This window comes from Mastigoproctus giganteus, chromosome 3, assembly GCF_048544385.1.
Source record: "Mastigoproctus giganteus isolate SK-2022 chromosome 3, ASM4854438v1, whole genome shotgun sequence".
Taxonomy (NCBI): Eukaryota; Metazoa; Arthropoda; class Arachnida; order Uropygi; family Thelyphonidae; genus Mastigoproctus; species Mastigoproctus giganteus.
The window spans coordinates 65,867,825-65,881,944 of NC_143577.1; the positions used below are offsets into that span (position 1 = coordinate 65,867,825).

General features: G+C 34.9%; 1 protein-coding gene across 1 annotated transcript in view; it reads left to right on the forward strand.

The window, feature by feature from the left end:
• Nucleotides 1-14,120, forward strand: part of LOC150088053 (WD repeat-containing protein 17-like) — a 350,289-nt gene that overhangs the window by 179,542 nt on the left and 156,627 nt on the right. Inside the window, exon 13 of the mRNA XM_090369994.1 lies at nt 7,249-7,382. Within this exon, the coding sequence (XP_090226120.1) occupies nt 7,249-7,382 (134 nt within the window). The remainder of the gene's footprint in view (nt 1-7,248; nt 7,383-14,120) is intronic.

The window sequence follows — 14,120 nt, forward strand, 5'->3', positions numbered from 1 at the left end:
ATTATCATTGTTTTTAATTTTTGAATAATATAAATATTTTAATGGGTTAAAAATATTTTAACTGTGTAAGACTGTAAACACAAACTGTTTCAATAGTATTGAAACAGTTTGTGTCATTTCTAAATAACTGTAAAGTATTTGGCTTGAATTATGTGATATAATTTACATTCAGATGATGTGTTCCAAAAGAGTCACATCAGCTTAAAGACTACCAAATAAAGCTTTCACAAAGTCAAGTGAAATACATCCCAGAAAAACAGTTCTATCACTGAAATGCTATGAAAAGAACTTCTATATTAGCACATTCAGTTCTCATACACTGCAGTATTGCTGCCAAGGTGCAGTGGTCCTGTTCTAAATAAGCAGCACCTTTTCAAAGAGTAGTATCTTGCTGTAATGCAGTACCACCCAGATAGCCTTTCAGTGGTCATTGTCTCCTTAATAAATGGACAGGTAGGCACCTCTCACTGCTAAACTTAAATATTATGAATTTGTTCATTATGCTCAGGTGCAATTGCCTTATTCAACTAAAACTAAGCATAAAACTTTTTTTCACTAAGAATTGTTCAGTTCATATCAGATCAGGCTCATGCCAATGTGACATTAATTAGGGCCATCTAGTAAAACATTTCTGTGACTCAAACTGCTTAGAAGGAAATTATTCTCTACTGTTATGGTTTTTTTTTTTTTTTTCATATTCATTAGTGCATTCACTGGACTACAAATTACCCTTTAGTTGGTTATCTGGATGATGGCACTGCACTAGTGATAAAGATTAGGATACTTATCTTTTAAGAAGTATTTCGTTTATCCAATTGGATCTTGAGTATAAATGAAAGAAGTTCTGAAAAAGTGTGGTCATAATACCAGCCAGTGCATTAACTTCTCATTAATATATTTACTGTGGGTGGCATATAGGAGGATCTTCCACTCATGAAATGATGAAGAGGCAAAAGTGGGCATGACAGAATTTAAATATATTAAAATGTGATACACCTCTCATATCTGGTATCTCACACACCTGTACAGAGAACCATGCTATAATTTAGTATAGATCCAGGGTATAATTTCATTTTCAGATTCTGAAACAGAAAAAATAATGCTGTGTTGTTATGTTTTTCTCTCTCTTTACTCTCTTGGGACACTTGTACCTCTAGTGACACTTGGGCTTGTATTCTTTAGAAATGACTATGTTTATCCACAAGTCATTCTAAAGTTACTAATATTTAAAGTTAGTAAATTGCTGCATTGCCTAGTATCCAGCCAACATATCCTAGTAGCAGGGGTTATATTATACACAAAACAAATGTAATAATTTTTTCAGCTGGAAGATTTGTTCCCACATCATTTGGTTGCTTGTTTTAGATTCAGTACATTTACTTACTATTCTACACAATGTTGCTAATTGAGGCTACCTGCTGACTGTTAATGGAGCTCAATAGCTCTAAACCTGGTCACAAGAGTGTCTTAGAGTTTTTCATGAATAACAGTTTCACCTGCTTGGTGATGTTATTCAGTTAAAAATGATATCAGTAACTTTTGGTCAACTTGTCCCTCCAATTCAAAAATATAGTGCTACTGTAAAAAAAAGCAACCCACCCAGATGTCCCAGTCTGTCTGTAGAAAATTCACTTCCCCATAATAATATGGTTTACTTGTACATCCCATTTGTTTGCATAAATTGTTATATTCATCATGATCATTTGGTCTATAACAGACCCCAACTTTTTTTTTTTTTGTTGTTGTTGTTTTCTCATTCACTATTTTCACACCAAACTGACTCATTGTCTTGAGAATTCTCATCTGTTGAACACATTCTTCTTGGAATTAGTGTGCTTAAAACTATAACCCATTCCCTCCTTCTCGTGTCTCTCTTTGTGCAAAACACACAATAGAGACATGCTCTGCTGTTCAGCTCATTCTAAATATATTTTTAAGGCTGTATTTCAACCCATGCTCAAAATCAAAAGGTAGTGCCTATGATCCCATGTAGTTGCTTGATGGCAGTCCTTTCTCCAGGAATTTTCCAAATAGATATATGAGTATGTATAGTTTTTTCACACTCTGAAGAAGAAGAAAATATGGGAAAATATGAGTAACTGCTATTCAGCAGTTACTCATATTTTCCCATATTTTCCATGTGTGTCTCTGCAGTTCTATCTCTCACTATATTAGGTTTTAAGAAATCCCCACCAGGCCCTACTTTCTTCTGCTTTCCAAGTTATTGTATGTTCCAATAGGATTGGTTCAGAGCAATGCAAGATTCAGATCTTCCTCTGCTTTTAACTATGATAAAATTATTGGTCTATATTGACATTCACAAAAAATCTGAAACTGCATCAGTGATGTCCAAAAATATTTTTGCACCTCTTCTATTCAAGAATACTACATCTCTGCAAAAACAGTAGGCTAACAACAAATGTAGGCCATGCTGGGAAAAATTTTACTATTCTGAGGCTTGTGTAGTCTTTCTAGACTGGAATTAATTAACAAGGCTTAATCATAAACTTCATCCTGTCAGATCTGGACAGAATTCCAGACACTTTTGTCATTAGTACTTGCTTTATAACAGTATTGCCTTTTGTACCTTTAAAAGATGATAATTATTCTATTGTAGCACAAAGTTTTGTCCCTGACAGATAGCCCTGTTCTGTCCATCCTTGTTATACAATATATTCCCTGTTTCTCTAATAATTGAATTATCCAGAATTACAACTTTCTCTGGATCCAATGCTTTTTGCCAGTAAAGAGTGCTCACTGTAGCTATGTGCTTTTTGCACAGGTACCAAAACTGAGCTGGGCCTCCTGAGTTAATTATTTCCAGGGCATCAACTTTTTACTTCGGGAATGCAATCTTGACATCAGAACATGAAATTTTCGTAGTGAATATCACTAAAAATGCCATTTATTGTGATATAAGGTTGGCAGAATATCAACTTGAATATCTAATGATTATAGCATGCATTGGGAAGTATGTTTTATTACCCTTCAAGAAAGAGGTCTGTACTGCCTGGTATTGCAATGTGTCTCCTCTATCGCTCTGCTGTTTACATGTGCTAAACATTTCCTTTTCTCACTCTTGCACATTCACTTTCCATTTTCCATTATGTTGCTTGTGATAACTGGTTACTATCCCTCAGTTTGCCAGTTTGTGTATACCTTTACATCATATAAACTGTAGAACAATCTATGGTGCTTTTGAGGCCCCTGTGGGTAGCACAGTTGGAATAATCACCATCCTCCCCTCACCTGGTGAAAAAGAAGTTTGAATCCTGTAAATGACATGAGGAATTTTTTATGGGCCTTTTTCACAACATGGCTGAGTTAGTTGGTCTCAGGTGAGTGTAGTATGGTTTTTCTCCTAGAAACGGGTTTTCATTCAGCAAACAGGCAAATCAACCACAGAACACACATAATTTATAGACACAATATGTATACATGGTGCAATATGGTCTAAGTTACTGATTCACCTGAAACAAAAAACAAACTCAATGGTCTGAGTTTTAGACAAATAATGCATTAATCTTTTTGTTTATGCTATTTGTATGAAGCAATACTAATTATTTAGGTCAATTCTTGAATAACAGTGTCACCTCTAATGTAAGCATATGCCAAGTCTTAACACATGAAAGTCAGCCCCTGTCACTGGAGGGACCAAGGTATCCCCATGACAGAAATGCATTCAGTTATCAATTACTTCAGTACCTTCATTGAAATATAACCACTTGTCTGCAACCTTTACTACTTTGTTGTTTCTGCTCTGTTTCTGGAACAGTAAAAGGATGAAATCTTTTGGAAAGTGAAACCTTTTGGAAATCCTGGATGAAATGGAAAGTGAACAACAACTGAATTGTTGTCAAACTTTTACCCAACTTCAGACTGATACAACTTCCATCCATTAACTTCACAGCCACTGCCAGTTTATGTAGCTACCTATGAGAGAAATGTTCCAGTGATGTAAAAGGTCATTACATTGATAGTTCATAAATCAGAAAAAATAGAGAACATTTGAACGTTTAATGTAATTCTACTATATATAATCTAATTCAGAATATGTACTACAATATTAAACAAGAAAATGATTGTACATTTTCATTGATCATATGATGTAGTGAAATTAATTTGTAAATTACATATCTACAGTAATTACCATATACAGTAGTACATATGTACAGTATCTATATATCTGTTTACTTAAATATATTAAGGATCAACCATAGACAACCTTTCAGACTGTAATAATCTGTCAAAATGCACTGTTTCAGTGACAGAATTTTAATGAATTATGAAGATATATGATAGCAGTTTAGTTCTAATCCTTGATGAGTATTATTATTATTATTATTAGCCATATGGTGCAAGGAAGCCTGAGGCTTATGCTGCACCAGCCAAAAAAAAATTTTTGAACCACCGAGAGAGAGAGAGAGAGAGAGAGAGAGAGAGAGAGAGAGAGAGAGAGAGAGAAGTAGAAAGGAATCACCAAGAAAGAGAAGAATGATGATATCCAGCTCAGGACCCTGGGTGTTGTTGTTATTTGGTTTTTTAGGGGCATTAGCAACTAAGGCCATATTGCTCCGGGATATGCGGTGGCCATTCCCTGACCTTTCCGCATCCTCCGTATTTGGTGGTGACGGGCTCGAATCCCGGTCTAATCAAGACGCGTGTGCTCCTTCCCACCTGGCTACGGAGGCGCCTGCCCTAGGTGTGCCAAGCCCATACTCACCAGATGTGAGCCCCTGGGGTTGATGTATCCATCACCAAAACTTCTTACTCAACCACAGTAGGTTCTTCTCCTTCATCACTACAAATTTCAGGTTCACTACATTGACACTGAATTCCTCTTTTTGTGCACATCCTGAAACATGCAGAGTCTATATCCACTTAACATAGTCTTTCCTCAAACACATTTCACTCAAAGTTTAAGTGATGACAGATATCCTTAAAAAATTTCTTCACTATTAGCAGACTATTCATGATAATGAATAGTGTAAACATGCAATGTCTGCATGCAGTTCAGCATAGTTTCCCTCAAAGTTTAAGTGATGACACACATCCAAGTTTAAAAAACGTCTTCACAATAATTAGACAATTCGTGGTTAATGGAGGAAGAAGCATGTGAAGTTTAATTCATTGCATCATTCAAGACAATAAATTCAGCATGTTTGGAACAGTTGGCAATCACTTTTTCATCAACCTCATCCCATGCTGAACACATAAATATATTGCCTGCAGCACATCAATTTCACATTGTTTTACTTTCGAGAAAGCACAATTTGTTTAGCAGTATTCTCTGATGGTTTTTCTTGAAGCACTGGATTACAACCTTTATCAAGTGGCTAAATGACTGATTTCATATCAGATGGCAGGTGCTCAACAGTGATTACATGTAGGCCATTCACTTGGCAGTGAGAGATATAGTTACAAACCAGAAAAATTTTTTGTGGCTAAATGACTGATTTCATATCAGATGGCTGGTGCTCAACAGTGATTACATGTAGGCCATTCACTTGGCAGTGAGAGATATAGTTACAAACCAGAAAAATTTTTCTGTTCTTCCCGCTTGCCATACGATCTAAGTCACTGATCCATTCTTTGTAAATTTTTGATGACATCCAAGTTGCTCAATACGTATTTGGCAATATCATCAAACCTTTAAAGCATTGGTGCTTCTGGAGTTTCCCAATGATTAAGAGGTGAAACTTCTCTGTGACAAACATGTTTACTATGAGAAGATTGGCAATTTGTTGTTTTTACTTTTTTCAGCCACTATATTTCTCATCTTCAAATATAAGCATTTTACCCAGTAACAACTAAAAAAAAATCAAGTTTTGCCAGCATTGAAGATGTCGTACTTGGTTTTATGTCAACAGCTGCACTTTCGCCACACATTTTTTGGAAAGACATCCCATGATGAGAGTCTTACATTTTAGGAACCGTCCATCAGATGTGAAATCCTTAATATTCATCCAATGCACAAATGATTCAGCCATAATTTTAAAAAGATTTCTGTCTTCAGGAACTGTTTTTTGCATACATGAGAATTAGCCAGTCCAAGAATACCTTTTCAAGATCTGGATAATCTGCCTTTCATGTTCTAATCCTACCTAGTGCAGCAGATTTCTCTGAGCTTCAATCTTTTTTCAATCTTTCAGAATGGTGACAGTGTACTCTTAGGGATGTCTGTCTTAGAATGCGCATCATTATCTACAGCTTGTAAAATCTTAATTTTCTACAATTGGCAAACTGTCCTCTTCATAGAAGCTATATCAATAAACATATAGTCCATACATACTGTATAGTGAACTTCTAGTTAAAATAATTTCATTATGCCGAACAAGTGTGAGAAATTGCCAGTGAGCATGGGAAATAAATCAATGAGTGATTTCTCGCTGTTAGCCTGCAAACTAGTCAGTAGCTTCAGTATTCTTTCATTTTGAAAAATTGAATATTGTAATAAAAAAATAAAAAAAGAGGTGTAAATTTTAGAGCCATTACAAAATATTTTCTTTATCCTTCAGTGTGTTACAATGAATGTAAAGTAGCATTTTAAATTATGGGAAATTGTATCATTGGTACAACCAGAATTTCTTAAATGGAGAGAACAGGTAGTTTGTTCTGCCTCTGATCAGAATGTTCCCCTAGTTACTTTAACAACATTTTTAATACATGTAATTTTTAATTTAATTTCTAATAGTCTAATTTCTTTTTACTAAATAGGTAGTTAATAAAGCTTTTCTATATTAAACAATGCAGATAGCAGTTAGTGTTGTTGTTGTTATTTGGTTTTTAGGAGCATTAGCAACTAAGGCCATATTGCTCCGAGGATATGCGGTGGTCATTCCTCTGACCTTTCCGCATCCTCCGTATTTGGTGGTCACGGGCTCAAACCCCAGTCTAATCAAGAAGCGTGTGCTACGCACTGCTGCTCCTGCCCACCTGGCTACGGAGGCACCAGCAGTTAGTGTGAATGTTGTCTAAAATTTAGAGTTGTTAAAGTGTTTCTAAACAAAAAAATTCCTTTCAACAAATTCAGTTTTCTAATTTTTTTTTTTGTGTAAAAGTAAATTTTACACCAAATAAAAAAAAAAAATTTTCTTTACAGCATGGTTATACAAATTAATATCATTTGAAATTTTGAGTAATGCATTAAACTCATTAAAGTTTTTAATAATTATAAATAAAAATGCTTCCAATAAAGCTCTCATATAATATGCCTTTAAATTAATTATTATAATCTTACTCTTGTAGTTAATCAAAAGAACCAGTCTGAAAATGTACTTGGTCTTTATGGCCAGCATTCAAAGCAGATCAAACTCCAGCTCTCAAAGATGAATGACTTACATCACACAAAATCTTTACAGTTGTTATCCGGAATTTTCTGTGTAAGTATTTTTTGCTTTAAACCAATTTAAAAATAAAAAAAGAAACCAATAATAATTAGAGTAAGATGAAAATATTAAAAATATTACTCTGTGTAGACTCTCATATCTGATCTCTTTTAGTAGTAATTGTAAGTTCACAACTGTATAATGATGCTTCTGCTCTGCATTCTATTAAGTAAAGGGTTGTTTTTTTTAAGTTTGCAGTTTAGATGACACAGTTATGTAGTCTTATGTTAATATATTTTGCATTCCTTCTTTGGAGACAAAATTATATTGAATTATATTAAATTTGTTTTTAAATTAAATCATATTTAATCATGTTAAATCATTAAAACATTAACTTTTAGGCATTACATTAATAAAAGGTGAGGGGAACAAAGGGGTACTCTTACCAAGAAAGGCTTCAGTTCTGCAAATTGCAACATCTGTAAACTAGGCACCTGCAAGTTGATCTGATTGAGATGTTTAAGACTTTGAATGGTTTAAGTAAGCTCAGTGCTGATGGGATTCTTCCTCTTGCTCAGACTACACATATGAGGGGTAAATTCAAATTGAGGAAGGATGGTTGCAGAATAGATGTGCTGGAGTTTGCCTTTAGTCAGAGAGTGAAGACAAACTATTGAAGGGAATGGATAGGTGAAATGGGAAGGGTTTTTTTTTTGGCTGATGCTGTGTAAGCTTGCTTTCTTGCATCATATGCCACTACTAATGCTAAAAACTAAAAAAACATCTCATACATATAGGTATTCTAAACATACATTAGAAGTGAACTGTCTACTTGTCTTGGTTAGAGGCATGCAAAGAAATGGATGTATGGTAGGAAGTGTTTTTTTTTTTTTTTTTTCTCTCCTGATTGTGTAGGAGGTTGTCCTAGCATCCTTAGTCAACATCTGTGACTTCAATGCATCCCATTGGATGGAAGTTCATATGCTGTGAACTTCCAGTGGTCTTTAAGTGGCCTTCTTTAGCTGTATGTGGCCATCTGCTGTAGTAGAAATATCAGCTAGATATGCATCTCTAGGCTGTGCTGGCTTGTGCATTGCCATTGGCAGTGCTTTTTTTTGTAAAAAAATAGGTGCCGGTACTTATTCTTTGCTATCAGGAAAATTAAAAGAATATGAAAAGTACTCTGAAAATTTTTTTTTCCTGATATCATTACTTTAGTAGTAATGTTTTTAGAATAAGAACAACAAATTAAGTGTATTAACAGTTTATTAAGCATAAATTTATTATTTAAGTATATAAAAAAATAAGTAAAATGTGAGTAAAAGAAGTAAAAATAATAACATAATCAAGTTTTTGTAGAATATTCCAAATTTTTATTAAGTTCTCACCCAACACCCTATGCCAAGGGTCAGCAAAATTTTTTGAGAGAAAAGCCATTTTTGATCTAATTAAAAAAAAAGGGAGAGAATCTGAAGAGCTGCACCTCAGCTCAAGCTGGGGGGGGGGGGGTGAAAGTTTTTTAAGAAATGGAATAGAGTGGGAAGGTGTTTATTAAAAAATATATTTTTTTACTTATTAATACTGAAAAAACTTAACAAACATCCAGTTAGGTACAAAAGAATGTGACTTTTGCTAATGAACTTCTTGAGCAAGTGTCTCTCAACATCATGTGAGTATGTCGTAATTAAACATGCTCACATCATTCAGACGATGGTTTCTTGATTTATTTTTAATATAGTTCATGTTCAAAAATATTTGCTCGCAGAAATACGTTGAACCAAAAACTGAGAGAAGTCCAAACACAAATATTTTCAAATTTATATATGTGTCCGGTAAGCTACTCCATGCATCGAACACAATTTGGTCTGCATTTTAGTCATCGATCACCGTTCATTTGTGTAGAATTGCAAGGGCAGCCTTTTGCCTCTCCAAATCTTCAATTTCAGTTTTAAGGCATTTTAGTCTTGCACTCCACATGCCCTTGATTTTTAAGTCCTCTAACTCCATTTCAAATTGTGCTTCATGTGAGCTGTAAAGTTAAAAAGCTGCAGTTACATGTTAAAAGAGCTACATGCTGCTTGCGAGCCGCAGGTTGCTGACCTCTGTCCTTGCCGACTTGTTTTCTTCCCCTTTGTGTGTTGGTTGCTGAATGACGTTTCCTAAGCAGCCACGAATTGACATATTTTCTGGATCGAAGTGGGTCAGCGGTGGGCCTATAGTGAAGAAACTGTTTTTGTCATCAACAAAGTTGGTTGGTTGGGCTGGCAATCAGATTCATTTGTGAATGTTGTTGTTGTTGTTTGGTTTTTAGGAGCATTAGCAACTAAGGCCATATTGCTCCGGGGATATGTGGTGGTCATTCCCTGACCTTTCCGTATTTGGTGGTCACTGGCTCAAACCCCAGATCTAATCAAGAACGTGTGCTACGCACTGCTACTCCTGCCCACCTGGCTACGGAGGTGCCTTCATTTGTGAAAATCCTCATTCAAATTCACTCGAAATCGGTATCATACTCAGAGCATTCATCAAATGCTTCAATTATTCTGAAACCTTCTTATCAGTTAGGTGTTCCCGAAATCCATGAATTGCATTTCTTTAATTTAACTGTAACCAATTGACAATTTTCTAACTTCACTTTCACCAAATGCCAACAATTCATGTTTAGATGGATTAATACCTTCATTGTCCTCCTCTCATCATTGGTATTGTCACTAGTTCTTAAATTTGAATTTTTTCTTTTCTTTTTTTTTGAAACTGTCCAAAATGTCGGTGTCATTCGGATATTCAGGTACTGTGACCAGGTAAACAGAGATAGGAAAAATTTACGGAAAAATGTGGATAATGCACTTCCGCGAAACAACAGATGATTATTTGTCGGGGTAAAAGAAAATCAATTTTCTAATTCTCGAACGGGGCGCTTACAGTTGATTCACAAAGGTGTCCAAACCTACGAGGAAAGTGAACTAAAACAACATTTTAAATTTTGTTAATTATCAAAAAATTTTTCTCGTTAAATGTTTTGTTCAGTAAATGTAATTGTGTATTGTACTTAATAAAATTTTCGAATATTTTCAATTTTACTTTTACATACAACAAAATATGGAAAATGTAACACACTAAGGAAATCTAACTTTGAATTTTTTTGAATATCACCCCTGTACGGGAAAAGGTTGGACACCACTGCAGTAGAAGGTGGGTCAGAGCCCATTGGGGATACACCTTGATCTGCTCACTCTTGACTAGTGTGGCGACTCCGTATGTGGGACAGGTGGTCGGATAGATTTTACCAGGTACCACTAAGTTGTAGAATGCTTTAGCTCTCTTAATTCATGCAGCAGCACTAATTGCCTAAAGTTCCTGAAGGCCAGAAATGCAAACAGTGAATACCGAGTTAATTCTCTTCTAATCTGTTCGCTATATTAAAATTTTCTTCGCTCAATGGAAACTATTTTAAATGTAACTTCAAAGTGGAATTAAAAATAATTTGCTATAGAAGGACTTTGTTTAACAGAAGCCTGACTGAGTAATTTAAATTATAAAAATGATTATACAGTTTTATATAGAAAATATCTTAAAAATAGACAGTAAAAAATGCAAGTTTAGTTAAATAATTTTAAGCTTATTTGAATAGTAGGTAAACATGTGAAAAAAATTTACTGAATATTACAAATTTCGAAGTACTCTGCATCCAAATGTCACATGTCATGTTAATAAAGGTGCCGGTATGCCGTACAGTCCCAAAAAAAGCACCTGCCTTTGGTGATTGTGGTTGTTCAGCAGAAGTTGAAAGAAAAAGTGTGGGTTATATACTCTAAAATAAGGAAGATTAGTAGAATAGAATGGGGAGTGAAAGAGAAATTCCTGGATCTCCTCTCTAAGTATATCTTTGTGCCCATCATGACTTATGCATGTGGGGCATAGGGTGAGTAATAGTCACGTAAAAAGGAGCCTAATTTCTGCTCAGAGATATGCCCTTTTGGCTGTGACATGGTCATGTAGATTGGTTTCAAATGATGCATTACAAGTAGTATCAGGAAAAGAACCAATTGATTTGGTTGTGATTAAACGAATAATGGAGTATGCAGTCAAGAAAAATAATAGGATAGAAATATTGGGGATTAAATGTTGTATTGAGGAAAATAAGATATATGGGAAGCAGGATTTAAAGAGAGAGAGAGAAAACGATTGCAACAAGAAATAGATTGTATTTGGCAAGAAAGGTGGAACTATTCTGACAGGGGCCGCATCACATATGCCTTCCTGCTTGGAGTGAAAGTAGTAAGAGAAATGGATGGATGGTCAGGCTTAGGTCTGATGGCTACAATGATAATAACTGGGCCTGAAATGAGGAAAAGGTTGGTGGAGCTGGGAGTAGAAAATGATCCGAGGTGTGTATGTGGACATATCGAAGATACAGATCATTTCTAAGAGCCAATCTTAGAGAAAATATTTTTCTCTAAGATTGGCTCTTACTCATACACCTGCAGTGACATATTTAAGAATAAGGTTTGGTATGAAGCTTTTTTTTGGATTATGCTAAGGGAGTTAATGAAATAAGAAGTATAAGATTGAGAAATTAATGGACTGTATATAGTGTAAAGGCCTCCATAGCCAACTGGGCAGGAGCGGGAGTGCAGTAGCACACGCTCTTTGAGTTCAAGCCCCTGACTGCTGAATACGGTCAATCTGCCAACCCGCAGTGGACCAGCGTGGCAGATTATGGTCCATTTCCCTCAGCATGAATTGCTGAGGAGGCTTCCATCCTGCAGTGGGTTGATAATGGCTGCACTTTACTTTTACTTTACTTTATATAGTGTAAATATGTACATATGTAAATAAATTTTTAAGTATTTAATTTGCACTGATGAATTTTTATTTATATTTTGAGCTATTTTTATTTATATTTTTTTATTTTATTTTTGTTTTATTTATATTTTATTTTTATTTATTTTGCACTGATGAGTTTTTGTTTATATTAGGTATTGCTGAGTTGGAAGTTTAAAGTTTTATATGAGTTTATAGTTTGTAAAAAAAAAATAATAAAAATAAAATAAAAAATTATGAAAAAGTTAGAAAATACAAAAATATTTTTAGTTGTGTTGGCTAACAAGAATCACAATCGTTTGGAGTTAAATGCTTTTACTTTTGCCATTAAACAAGAGTTTACTGATAGATAGTAGAGATCTGCCTCCCCGTGGCAAGGACAGTAACATGTTCCCCTTAACATTCTTCCTAGAATGTTAAATGGGGGCATGGCTAAGGATCAATTAAAGATAAAATTATAGATTAAATATTTTATGCATGGATGAGCAGTTGCTCAGATAGCGCATTATACAAGTAGTATAGGTGTTAGTTATGATGATGTGGTTGTCCTGCTTAAAGTGCGGGTAGCTGCTCACTGCTTTGGTGGGAGGGAGGGAGGACAGTTGTGGAGGATGGAGAAATTGCTACTAATCTTCTGCTGTTCTGTTTGTGTGTTGTTTGAAGTTAGTAAGTGGGAGTGGGGGATTCCTCCAGAAATCTGTTAAAATTTCTAGAAGGATAGGATTATATAATCCAGGCCTCCACAGACTTATGTATCTTCTTTAGTAGTGTACCATGGTGATTATGCTGGGCTGCTGTAGTGAGACCAGGTAATGCCCTGTTATGTAGTAGTAGGCAGTATCACTACCTCAACTTGAACACTCCAGTAAGACCAGTTATTACTGGTCTTCCCAGAATGTTAATTACTGGTTAACTGGGGTGTTAACCTTACCCGAACATGTTTCCAGTGGAACTGCCATATGTAGTGTGTTGCACGTACCATAAGTCATTTACTATGTCCAGACTTCTTTGTTGGTGAGAGAGGAAGTGCTGAGAATTGACTTGAGGGCATGATCTAGATGGCCACCATATCCTCTTTTACTTTTTCATACCACCTGGAAATGACAGACAGGCAAAGAGCAAACAATTATTCATACATTTCATATGTTTGTGCTGCTCTTTTCTATAAGCCTCTTCTGCATCTTTTGCAAAGAGGCTTATAGAAAATCATTTGATCACAGTGAAATTTGGATCCAAATTTCAGTATGATCTGACCATTTCTCAGGCAAGCAGAGGCCTCAAAGTGTAGGAAATTTAATTATGACTGTTTTATATATCTTTCCAAATTTATTCCTGATCCTTGAACAGTAATGAACTCATTGTAAAGGATTTGAAAATTATTAGTTATCACTAGTCACAACCATTAGAAAGATTGGTCTAATAATCCCACCTTACAAGACACTCTACTTGCCATGTATTTTAGAGGATAAATAGTTTTTTTTGAGATTATTTGAAATGCTTATTCTTTTTGTTGTCTTAGCCATTAAGATGTACCTGTGATTTGATGTTTCTGTCTATACCACAAATTGAACTGTGTTACAAGCTGCACACTGAATAAATTACAATAATATCCTCACTAGTTCAGTTCCTAAGTTTGTGCAATGTGTGAGTTTTTTTTACTTTTTTTATATTTTTTTTTGTATTTTACCTAATATTTAGGTATATTTATGTTAATTTTGAAATGGATCATCAGAATAGGTATGTCACAGATTTCTTCAGCCTTAAATCAATTGCTTACTTAACATAATAGTTAGTGCAGTAGCATCATTGTTATATGTAGCCTTATATGAACTTACGTATAACAATGTTGCTATTGCACTAACCATTACATCAAGTGAATTTCCCATAGGTTGAGGCCATAGCCCTTCCAAATTCTTTCATCAATTACTTTGTATGCATATCAGATGTTTTTGGGAGTGCCTAATGGAC